At 34.2% G+C, this 12,563-nt stretch overlaps 2 protein-coding genes across 5 annotated transcripts in view; one reads left to right on the forward strand and one right to left on the reverse strand.

The window, feature by feature from the left end:
- Window positions 1-12,563, reverse strand: part of LOC135682338 (aladin) — a 310,265-nt gene that overhangs the window by 212,661 nt on the left and 85,041 nt on the right. The window lies entirely within an intron of this gene.
- Window positions 1-12,563, forward strand: part of LOC135682336 (signal transducer and activator of transcription 5B) — a 24,721-nt gene continuing 12,158 nt past the window's right edge. Inside the window, exons 1-14 of one of the 4 annotated variants that reach the window (XM_065197188.2) lie at window positions 1-164; window positions 914-1,010; window positions 1,369-1,422; window positions 3,488-3,577; window positions 7,675-7,776; window positions 8,323-8,404; window positions 9,161-9,204; window positions 9,560-9,640; window positions 9,986-10,134; window positions 10,546-10,597; window positions 10,820-10,929; window positions 11,393-11,461; window positions 12,075-12,140; window positions 12,463-12,504. In XM_065197188.2, coding sequence (XP_065053260.2) covers window positions 34-164; window positions 914-1,010; window positions 1,369-1,422; window positions 3,488-3,577; window positions 7,675-7,776; window positions 8,323-8,404; window positions 9,161-9,204; window positions 9,560-9,640; window positions 9,986-10,134; window positions 10,546-10,597; window positions 10,820-10,929; window positions 11,393-11,461; window positions 12,075-12,140; window positions 12,463-12,504 — 1,169 coding nt within the window. In that variant the 5' untranslated portion in view covers window positions 1-33. Of the gene's footprint in view, window positions 165-913; window positions 1,011-1,368; window positions 1,423-2,647; window positions 3,436-3,487; window positions 3,578-5,471; window positions 6,090-7,674; window positions 7,777-8,322; window positions 8,405-9,160; window positions 9,205-9,559; window positions 9,641-9,985; window positions 10,135-10,545; window positions 10,598-10,819; window positions 10,930-11,392; window positions 11,462-12,074; window positions 12,141-12,462; window positions 12,505-12,563 lie in introns of those variants that run through there. The other 3 variants (XM_065197187.2, XM_065197189.2, XM_065197190.2) reach the window with 3 other exon arrangements.

Consider the following 12,563-nt stretch of genomic DNA (forward strand, 5'->3'; position numbering starts at 1 on the left):
ATCCCCACCTTGCCGCCTCAGAAGAGATGAAAGATGGCGCTCTGGAACAAGCTCCAAACTCTCGATGATGAGGCTCGTACAAAGCTTGGAGAAATTTATGGGAGTAATAATTTCCCTTTAGAAGTGAGAGGGATGTTTGCTGAATGGATTGAATCGCAGTCATGGTATGCAGTGCTAACTTTTGAACACATTGCGTAGAATTTTGTTGGGTGGCCTAAAGTGCGCCTTGCGGCGGTATCTTCCTTGAAGCTCAAGGACAAATCTAGCAAATTAAAAAAATTTATAATTCAAGTACAATAGCAACATTGCATAGAATGTATATGTATAAATTTTTTAAGTTATATGAAATGTTTGCCTTTCAACCTAATTTGAATTTTATTTGAATTTCTGTCCAATTTTATATAGCCAAAATTTTCTCTCCCAAAAGTTGTTGTCTTTATTATAATCAGAAATGGAAAATAATCAAATTTTTTAAGGTAAAATCCAGCAGGTTTTAATGATTATGCAGATAAATTTATAAGAAAAACCACAAAGCTACACTATTTCTTTTTTAAGTATAGGCTACTATAAATTAGCCTTGACATTGTTAAGAAAAGATGACCGTTTATGTGGAGAAAGTGATTATTGTGATACAGAGTGTGCTGATACTTTTAAAGTTTACAATGCAAGATGTAATTCCAAATTTACTAGGCCTGGGTAGCTCTGTGAGAATTCTTCAGTCATTCAACTGAAAATATTTTTCAAGATGTAAATTGAAATAGCATAGGAGAAACCTTTTGAAATTCCAAAATTATACTTTTTATTTAAAACTATTGTATTCTGTAGCATGATGAAGACTTGAATGGCAAAAATATATTAATTATTACTTTCACATTCTTGATAGGTATATTTAAACCAAGCATTGCTTTTCTAGGAGTATATTTGATCAGAACATACCAGAACATACCCAAGAGGCAGAGAGTCTTGTGAATGAACTAATCAAAAAGTTAGGGGAAAAATCTCAACAGCAGGTATATGTGACATAATGTTAATTCTTTTGCAAGTCAATTCCATGTCAATATCTTAATACTTTCCACAAGACACACATATACTTATTGCTATGTATCTGATTGTATTAGGTCAAATTGCCATATACATCTATTAACATCTTATTCAGTAATATACCTCTAGATTAATATATATTTCAATACATTTTAAAATTTATTATTTACATATTTGTAATTTTGGTAAAATTTGAATCTGTGCACTGCCTTCAAGCTTGCAACCTCTATTTTTATTGCATTAACAATAATAGAAAAAGCAGTGTATTACTTAAACTTTCCTTTTATATTTTTGAATAAAATATTATGCTTTTGCTCTTGTCATTAGCCTCATGACTTGATTACTCAAATGAGGTTTAAAGACCTACAGAAGCAAATAAAGGTTTGTCTTCCTGAAATGTTTGATCAAAGCAGTTGACTTAAGTGCATCCTCTTATTATTTGTGGTGAATATTTTTGTTTAAACAATTTTTCTTAACCCTACCCTCCCCCACAAATGTCTTGCTTTTGGAATATTTATTGTTTGATGCCACATTGCAGATACAATGATTTAATGTTCATCCTTGTATCTTAATCTACTGCACTTTAATTTTTTTAGTTTTGATTGCATGGTAATGTGGGTTTTGTTTTCAAATCCAGAAGTCTTGCAGCTAACAGAGTTATATTCTGTAGCTTTTTTGAAAAAATTTCCCAACATTTGCAGTTGAGGCCTGTCTTTATTTGCAATGATTGACAAGGCACATGTCTCTAAATGAAATTATCTCCTATATTACATTAGCTCTCAAAGTTATTGATGCCAAAATTTTAAAAAAGGAAAATAAAATCCATAAAATTCATGGTGTTTCTGGGAATTTGACCTCCTTAAGCCTTAGCTTCTTCAATTTAAACCTTAGTAAATAGCAGTTTCTTTTTTAAGGAATTATTTCTTGTAAAGATTCCAATATCATTTAAGCTTGGCTTATCACCAATCACAAATGTTTAGAGTACTTTGATATCACTTTTTAGAGTACAATGATTTCCCTAGCTCTGCTATACATGAGTCAAGGTAAATGTGAGCCAAATGCTAAATATATGAGAAAATAGGAAATTAAACTAATGGAAATAGTAATATTACAAGGGCAGGCTTCATGTCCCTGTTGTCCTGTAACTGTTAATAAAGTATACTGTCAATAAGCTGTACCCCAAATATATGGGGCCAATAAATTGGGCACATATTCTTGGTTCCATGGACTTCCTTATCATACTGGGGCATTTGCTTAACTGGGGCATTTTGCATAATAGTGGGACTTTTCAGATCCTCTTAGAGCCCCAAACAGCTTTAAATTCTTCATTTCCTTTATGCTCTGATTAAATTTAATCAACTAGCTTGTTTTCTTGAAAAGTAACAGTTCTTTGATTCAAAACATTAGTGAATTTTTTCTATCATCACTTTTTTCAGTAAACAAATGGCAATACATTTACACTGGAAAAATTTCTTAGTCACCAGATACAAAAGGATTTTTAAAGCAAATCATCAAATTAGTTTATGGTTTGCTTAAGTTCAAACTGGATTGTTTTCAGTTAGTCTACACTTTTTCCACCTTGTATAAATATTGATTGTCGGTAGGGGAATCCCCAAACATAACAACCAGGTATGGCTCAACACAAAATCCAACTTTTGTTTTCTGTTCAGAAATGAATGAAATTATTGATTGCATTTTGAGTATTGTTTAGGGCGATTTCCAATGTGCAGATTCAACCTTATAATTTAGTCATGAGTCAAAATGTTTTCCAAGAATTTCTTATGGGGATTCCGTGAATATTTATGTTTTCTAAGAATGTTTTCTTGTCTTCAGTCTTTCACGATTCCACTCAATTCTTTCATTCTTTCGAAATTTGTTATTGTTTATGAACGCGACACAGTTGATAAGGCAGAAATATAGCTTGCAGGGTAAATCTATAGTAATTGTGCAATTTGAGGAAAATTTTAAATCTCGATTATGATGTTGAGGTCTCGTCCTTTGTGTCTTTGTTTTGTGTTGATGATGTCAATTGGTTTTATCTTGCGCATTTCTCTAAAAAATCTGCATTTGATTAGTAATTTCAGGCTTATAAACACTGCAACAATAGCTTGAAAAATTTGAAGAAGTTAGTTAAAAATATGATTAAACGGCTTATATTCAACGAGAACATAAATTTTCAAATCTCTTTTCTATTAGTCTTTTATTACTAAGAAACCCTCCTGGATTCTCAGAAGCAGCTTGCAATGTTGTATATAAGGCGCTGTGTGTATATCTACTTTAGTCAGTACTGTGTAGGTTACTTCAATGAGTTCACTAAGCATATATTGTTGGTTTAAGAAATTAGATTTCACGATGATTAAGGATGCTAAAAACGAGAAGTCTGCGGAGAATAAAGTAAGTCAATTAATATTTTTCAATTTCCTTGAGAATTGTTTCTTTTTTGTAGGATTTATATCAAAACAACCCTTGGTCCTTAGTCCTTACCATAAAGGAAATACTGACAGCCGAACAAAACCTCCTCATTAAAGCTGAAAAGGTGAGGCTAGGCTTCAATAGTTTTCTCTTTTTCAGACTTTTGTTATATCTTAGGATCTCTCAGATATTTCTGAATATTGATGGATCTAGAACTTACTCTGGCCTCACTTTCTGGCAAAGTATTTCGAATTTGCTAAGCGAGTAAAATTATTGTCTGCTTTTCCTCTGGCTAAACCTTGACCGAACTTAATATCAAAAGTGCTTAGCAACATATCTGCGGCTGATTTATTCAAAAGAAAGGCAGCTTATTTGTTTCCTGAATGGTTTCATCAACGCTTAGAACTCTTTAGGGCAAGATTCAAATCAAACCTATGAATCCAGGACAAATCGATTGGACAACGACTGGGTATCGCCCAATTTTCCAAAGCCATCATTTTCTCGCGTTACAATATTCCGTTATAAGGACTGCGTCTCTTGCTTCTAAGTGGAGGAGCTGTAGGATAAAAAGTTTGGTCGTCAATTATAAGCAATATGTCCAATTCAAAAGGGTATTTCATGGGTTTACAGCCACAATATTTAAAATTGTGAAAGGCAGTACAAGAACAGAGAGAGGCAGTACAAGAAGGGCCGCCGCTAGGCTGGACGGGCTTCGGGGCCTCGGGGCAGAAGCCTTGACGAGCCCCAATTTTGGCCGAAGACGCAAACAATTTTGGGCTCCGCCCTGTTTTCGTTCCTGGAAACGCCCTTGTTCTTAAGTTGAACGTTAAAATGGGCTTTACACCCTGCTTTGTAGCGTGGTTAAAATGTTTATCTTTTGACATCTTTTTTAAATCTTTCTCACGAACCTTTGGCATTTATACAAAGTAAGTATGAATGCAGTGTTACCAATTTGCTCAAAAAAATTATCTACTTGGCAATAAAAATGAGTCAATTTCTGAGTCCTTCTCGCTCCGATAAATTTTTTTCAAACTGTCACCCATTAATTTGCAAAACCTTTACAGTACCACGTACGAGCTTTTTAAGACAACAACCTCGATAGCATCATTAAAGTCAATCTTTTTAGCAAAATCACTCTCAATACCTCAGCACAGCCATGTCATTCATTAAGACATCATTCCTGAGTTTGAGTACGTCGAAAAGAGGTTTTAAACATAAATAACACATAAATAATTTCAAATACTTTGATATTTATTTTCAGGCCTTTAGGAGACCTTACAGGAAAAATCCTTACCCTTAGATGCATAAGAAAAATATACCTTGTTTCATAATCGTTAGAAAAGAAAAAAATTGCGTAAATTTCAAGCATGGGCCCCTTTCGGGGCATAGCCCCTTTTCGTCGCTACAAAGAGATCCATTCATTCCATTTGACCGGGGTATATGTCATCGTTTCCCAAACATCACTTCCTGAAAATAAGCACCTTAATAACACAAAAACCCATGCATTTACCCAACCTTCGGGAGCTATTCATTCTCCAAGAAAAATACCAGGCAATCTTTGTGAAACTACTTTGTCCTCTACCTTTAGCAAAACTCAAGTTGTTTGGTAGGGCATTTGGATTGCTTTGTTGAAATAAAAAATAAATCAGTTTCATGGTTGTCTTATCCCTTTGAAGGCGGCTTGAAAATTGCCAAGTTTGTTGCGTTGAGAAAAATGCTGGAAGTCTTCTCAGGGCAACCTCCACAGTCATGTGCTTGCGTTTCTGATTGGCTTATTTCGATCCACAACTGGGTATATATATCTCCTAGCGTAGAGTTTTAGATCTACGTTCTGACGTTTTAAACTCGGAAGAGTTTCAGACGAAAAGCTTTAGTTTACTCAAATGTTTGCTTTTTTAAAGCCATTTTGAAAGTTTTCTGTTCAATGAACCATCCCTCTCCCTTGGATTATGAGTCTCTGTTGAATTTCAGAATTTCATTTTCTATCAAAAACCTAATTACAAATAACTTTTGTATACTTCAAGCAGCTTCTGACAGAAGTTACAAACAGAACAAAACGAAGTCAACAATATAATTTACTAAAATACGTGTAAAGCTTGTCTTCGGTTGAACAAGGTATCCCCGTCTTTGCAGTCCAAGAGCATCACTCTCGAACAAAAATGCGCATCATTATCATACAATCATTATTGTTGATATTGATCATGATTATGATTGGTCGCGACTGAAAGACGATTCATTCATCATATTTTCGACTTCTGGTGTTGATTTCTAAGATTGTGAACATTATTATGATTATTCATTTGTAACTGTTGTGAACTGATCGACTAAATTATTCATATGATGTTGGAAATCCCGCTTAATGTCGTCGCAAATACGAATCCAAGATAGCAATGAAACGAAAATAGTTTGCAGTTCCTTGTGGAAGTTCCTCTTCGCCCGCAATTGACAATCTCTTCCACATCCACCTGCTTTGGTTCCTTAATCCCTCGCAGCGTCCTTAAAAACTTGCAGTGCGACTTCCTATATCAACCTGCTTATTCTAATATCAGAAGGCTTTTTGCCAAGTTGTTATAAACACCCGAGCAGTGACATAATTTTTAAGAAAAATGAAGTTCAGGAGAATCCGTCGATATAGGGTGAGTTGTTTTGATCAGAAGCTGTTTTCCTTTTTTGAAGGTTGTCGTTGAGAAAAAACCTCTAGTATATATGTATCATCTGTATGGGGAACTGTTTTATATTTTGCAAGGTGCTTTTCAAAAATTAACAGCATGAACTTTTTTGAAATATTTAGCAGGCCACCATCATGAAAGGTCGCTTGTTTGAAAGCTAGGCTTATCAACCAATTTTCATGTAGATACTGTAGGTATCAATTCTGTTGTATTTTCTTTCATAACTGGTTGATATGTTTTTCCTTGTCCGATCAATTGTTTGACTTGACACGACACAAATAGGCAGAGTTGGTCTTGATTTCTTTAAGAGCACATTTTAAGAGCAATGCAAGAGTTTGTTCCTTAGTGAAACTGTATCCCATCTTGTTATATATGGCAGAGATTCAAGGCTAAACAAAGATGTCTCTTGAGTGTCTTTGGCTCGTTTTAAGCCCCCTCCCCCCCCTGATAACAGCTCCGATAGGCGACAGGCACAGTTTGAGAGGCGCACCCGGTCTTTAAAATGAATATCACTTAGGTAGAGGGTCTTGTAGATTAACCAAAGGAGTGCAAGGAAAGGAAAACTCTTTTTCTCGTGAGGCAGCTTCAATTGTATGATTCCCCCAAATGACGCACTCAAAAGTTCTTTTGGTTGTGTATTTTCTTGTTTCATAGTATCCTTATCTAACTGACAGGAATGTCTGCTAGTGCAGATAGCCTCGCGTAGGTGATAACAACCCCACAGCAGGGTCCACGCTACCGGGAGGGGGGGGGCGGAGGGGTCTAGGCGAGCTAAAATATTTCCAAAGAGGCTCTGTTTTGAGCACTAAATTCAAGTTCGATTTATAGAACTTAGCCCCTCAACCTTGAAATTCATGGCGTGGGCCCTGCACAACCCTTTTTAAAACTGGTTAGCTGTAGTCTATGGGGAGTTGCTATAGAAGTCCAAAGGAGGGAAGTAAATGATCCTTTCTCAAGTATGAAATAGACTTGGAGCAAGTCTACTGCAAATAGGAAAAGTTAATGGCTTTTCCAAATTGTTTGACACTCTTCAGAGTATAAAACGTCCGGATTATGATCAAAATGCCAAGTTTGGAAATTTATATATCCCGTTAGGGATCGAAATAGGCAAATCAGTAAGTTCAACTAGGTTTTTTTATTCTACTTTCCAAAATATGTGAGTTATTGCGATAACAGTAGGTTAACAATAGGCATTATATGCTTGGATGATAGTTTAAACTGATTATAAGTATAAAAGTTCCTTCTTAGAAAACGCAAACTTGAACTATTCTGTGCTTGAATTCCTTTAACAAATAGTCACGCTGCTGATTCGAATCATTCTTCCACACAATGACTTTTTTGCGAATTTTTTCAAAGAGAGGGCCCTTGTGAATGAAACGTTCTGCTAGAGACGCTGTGTATTGTAATTTTCAATGCAATATCAAGCTATTACCTATATCAGCAACTTTATAGCGAGCTGCAATGTTATACTACTGAAAATGATCCATTTTGATCGTTTAACTTGTTGCGAAAAGGCATAGCTATGGAATTCAGCCATTATGTTTATTTGCAGCCGATGAGCGTGCAATCGCCGATGATGGAGATAGAAACACCAGAAAGCCCATCAATTTTAGATATTGGCCGATTCATTGACGATCTCAAGTCTGCGGCGCAGGTAATTGATTTCTGCCTTTTAGTAGTTCTGCTAAAAATTGCATCGATAATGCCTGTAAAAATACTCGGAACATCTTTAGGTTTGCGTTGTAGTTTGATATTTTATTTTTTTCTCAATTTTAATTACTTGCGCCCCCTTCAGCCAAAAACATGACAAATATTATGCAAGTTGCAATAAAAAACAGCCTCACTAATATCTTCCTTTGTTTTAAGTAAACCAACATTCTTCCAAGCGGGAGGGGGTGGCTAAATTTCCTTTTGAAAATTGACGTTAGTGCTCCAAATCAAACAAACTCCTTGGCTTTTTACCTTACTTCTTATCCCCATGTATTATAAACAGTAACCTTGTTGATAGCATTGTCACGATGGGCAAATTATTAAAGCTGATATTTGATATTTCTTAGTTAATAGGGGTTCTTTATGATTTGTATGAAGCTTTTAATTAACTATCAGAATATTGTTTTGACTTAAAGGAAATTTTGAGACACAGCTCTAACATATCATTGCCTTTTTTCATTGAAATTTACTTGTGCTTAATTTTTTGCAGAAAACTGACATGGATTTGAAAAACTATAAACAGCAACAGGAAGATTTTGTCATTCGATACCAAGAGATATGCAAAGTTGATGGTATGTCCTTGGCTAGAAAATGTTCAGATCATTGTCATAATCAACATCTTTACTAAAATCACCATCAGTCATCATAATATATGCATGCTTATCATCATAATCATTATCTCAAATCGTCATACTCATCATAATGGAAACTTTCCATTTTCAATTCAACTTTAACTGCAATTACAAATTTCAAAATTACAAAAATGATTTGCAATTGGCTGGCTAGCTGGGTTTACAAATAAAAGATTGTTACAAGCACACAAAAATTTTTGTTTGTCCTTGGTTTGTTTTGGAAGTGGTCAGTAGGAGAAATCGTTAGAATTGAAGAAGTTTGGGATTATTCCAAGACTTATTTCTGCTGGATAGTTTGGAGATCATGAAACGGAGATGATTCTCGTGATATCTAGAAAACTGAAACCAGTTCTCTAGGGTGAACATGCAGTCTGGTTGACTGTGGGAAGAGAAACCATGTTGTTGTTTCATGGTGATGATAACAATGATAATAATCATCAAATCTTCATCAGTGTCAATTATCATCACCTTTGTTAGTGGCAGTAGCGACCTAAGCAGTCATCAGTTGAAGATATCAATTCATTTAATTTTTTAAGAAGACATTTCACATTATTTGACATCTCACTTCATTCAATTATATCTAGTTTGTGTCCTTTCCTGTGTTTTCCATTCAGAAGCAACGTTTCATTTGAATTTCTTAGAAAACGCTTTCCTTTCTTTGAAACGTCATTGAGATGACTGATATCGATTTTTTAGTGGAAATCAGCAAGGCCACAGAGCGCCGTGATACTAAAGACCAGGTTAGTGATGCTGAAAATTTTCATCTTTTTTCACATTTGTTTGTTATTCTAATTGATTTATTCATAGAGGCTGTCTTTCAATTCTTTTTCTGAGAATATACCTATTAAATTTAAGTGAGACTTGCCTCTTGTTAGATATCCTTGCTACCTTTTTCAACCCTTGTTGTTACTAAATCTAAAATGTTCCTTGTCAGAGAAATATTTATTAGCATTTAATTCCTTTAAGGCAGAGATGATTATTGTCAGCAAAAAACGCCATTTAGAACAGTATTAATAATAACTAAATAAATTATAGAAAATTGTAAGCCTCCTGTTGCTATAATAAAAAATTTCATATCTTTCTCACTTATTTTAGATGATTATACTGCAAAAGAGGAAAGCTGATATTGAAAACATGTTGAAAGAAAAAGCCCTTGAAATCCTCAATGACCGTGAGGTATGCTTTCGACAATTGGTACTGTTATACTGAAAGTGTTATATTACTGCAGAATTGTTTATAGTCTTGTAATGATATACGGAATAAATACTGGTAGATAATACAATTGTTTTCCTATGAGCCTGTTGTTAACAGCTGTTTTCCATTTGAATGTATTGCTGGATATTAAGTTTGCATGTGATGCTCATTTGTCCTTTTTCATTTCTGGACCCATATTCGAATGAACTATTTATTACAATCATTTCACTTTAAGTGTCATCTCTCTAACAGTATTTATTATCTGCTTTGTACTACGCTGTTCTAAATTTGATAAGTAGCTTTTCATTAAATTATTTTCTCATTTAGGCGATTTTTATACAGCTGGAAAGTCTTAGTTTGAAGATAGAACAGGTTTCCCAAAAGGTTTACCAAGAATTGTTTTTGTGGCGTATGAATCAGCAAAAGTCACTCAGTGGAGGAGACAAGCCAGACCCACTTGACGAATTGCAAAACTGGTATGTCGAAGGACTGACCTACTTGCCTCTGCAATTATATTCTAGCAAAAAAACATATCAAATGCATTGATATAAGAAGTTGTGTGAGTCTGTCAAATCTGAAGGATGTAAAGTTACCTTGGCTAATAAAATGTGTGTGATATATCATCATATTCTAGCTGATATTCTATTTGGCTAATAAAGTTTTCGTGATATATCGTCTATTTTAGAGTGAAAAAGAGAACTAATTTTTAATTTATGAAATTGTTTTAATTAGCTTTTTTAATTTTGCTTTTTGGTCTACTTCTGTTAAACTCTTATTTGCTTCAACCACTCTACAACTTTTCCGTTATTTTTTCATATTTAAAGCTTGATGAATTGGCAGCTTTTGGCAGAATCTATTTATGCTTCTTATCTCTGTATTAATTTTAGGTTTGAAGCCTTAACAGACACATTGTGGTCCATGTACCAACTGTGCACGCAGGTATTCCACTACAAATTTTACTCGTTTGTGTTTCATGGCTAGTTTTGTAAGGCGAGGCATGCATGAGTTGGTTGATGGGTGTTTGTAACAAAGGACAGAGTATTTTTGGCTTTATATAGAATGTCTGTTAATGTTTGACTTATGGCCTAAATGTGGAAAGCAAAGAACGGTGACTTTTGGAAAGGTTGACGTTACATTGAGCACTTTATTTCTGTCTTGCAGTTCAAGTTACTTTTTGATGCTCTACCAATTATAAGGAATGGTGATGAAAAGGATAAAACCGAAAGGGTTTTAGCAGACGCAGTATCAAGCCTCACAAAGCTAATCCAGAGGTATGCTTTCTTGAAATACGATTCCTTTGCGTGCATGAAAAAGAACATGAGTTGTCTTTACCCTTGCTAACTAAGAGACCACCTTTAAAGTAGCAATGTTTTCTTGGTAAAGTGTTGCTAATGGTGAGTAATGGTAGGTTTGGAATTTTCGCATGTTTATATTTTTGGCTTGCTGCATACTTTTTGTTTATTATCGTTGGTTCAGTTAATCATATTTTTTCTTCAGAGCAAACTTTCGTATTTCTTTCCCATTTCGTCTCCATTCAATCTATTAATGTAAAAAACTAAATTGTGTAAGTTTGACCTTCTTTAATTATTTTTTAATTAGTAAAGAACATATCAATTTTTTTGCACCTTTCTCACCCTCTTTCTATCCACACTGTAAGTGTATCGTTCCCTTTGCTTGGTGTTTTTGTGTTTCATCTATTAAATTAATCCTGTATGTCATGTCTTCCCATTTTAGGTCATTTATTGTTGACAAGCAGCCACCACAGGTTCTGAAAACCCAGACAAAATTTCAAGCGTCTGTTAGGTATGCGAAATTCTACCCTTGTTGAATTTTGTAAAATTTATCAAGACGGCCTACTTGTTGCTTGTTGTTTCATTCATTAAAACAGGAATTATCTTCATTCTAATTGCTTCGTTTCGTTTACGTTATTTATATTGTTAGTTATATTATTTCTTCTTTTTAGAGTTCCGAACTCGTGACGTCACAAAGATATTTTATAGTTTTTGAATTTGGAGCACTATAAAATACTTTTAGATAGACAAATCCGGTTTATTGTGTGCAAATTGCTTGGGATATGATTGAATGAGCACAGCATCTTTCCTGTGAAATAATTTTAATTTTCTGTTTTCGAAACTTTATAAACCAGGCCAAAGTAAAAGAAATCTCTTTGCGAATCCCAGTTCTTTAACTGGCCATATCTCAATTAATTTGCAACAGATTAAACAAATTTTGCCCTTTTAGAAGTATTCAATGCTTGTTTTCAGGTTTTTTTTATCTAAAGTCGGATTTTCCAAAAGCAATTTTATAAGACGTGGTATTTGGCACTTTTTTCTGCTTAAAGTTTCGTGTTCCAATGTGTACCATACCTTGTATCTAACTATTACGACACCTTTTATTGATATGTTTTTTCTTTAAGATTGCTGGTTGGTACCAAGCTCAATTTGCAGCTTAACTGCCCAGAAGTTGTTACAACCATTTTGAGGTAGATCGTTTTTTTTATTTAATCTTCTATCCTAGCTTATATTTCTTGGAACACCTTGTTATTCTCAAAATAATATTGGATATAAAGAGTTACCTATCATGAAAATCTAATTGGACAATATTGAAACTCTTACCATGTGAAATATCATTTATATGAGAGATGGGGAATGAGAGCTACTAATGACAATGTGCGAAAATTTAATGTATTGTAACATATTTTTTAAGGGTTTGTTCGATTTGAAGTGAATTAATGTTGTTGATATCTCTTATAGTACTATAAACAGAACTGACATCAACATTGAACTATTTTGTTTAAATTTTAGTGAGAAGCAAGCCAAAGAGCTATGCCATGGAAAGACGATAGAGTATGCTTGTATTTTTCATTAATGTTTGCTATGCCTTTTAAGGCAATATATCTACACAA

Source organism: Rhopilema esculentum, chromosome 16 (assembly GCF_057945365.1).
Source record: "Rhopilema esculentum isolate cy_ngs chromosome 16, ASM5794536v1, whole genome shotgun sequence".
NCBI classification, from domain to species: domain Eukaryota; kingdom Metazoa; phylum Cnidaria; class Scyphozoa; order Rhizostomeae; family Rhizostomatidae; genus Rhopilema; species Rhopilema esculentum.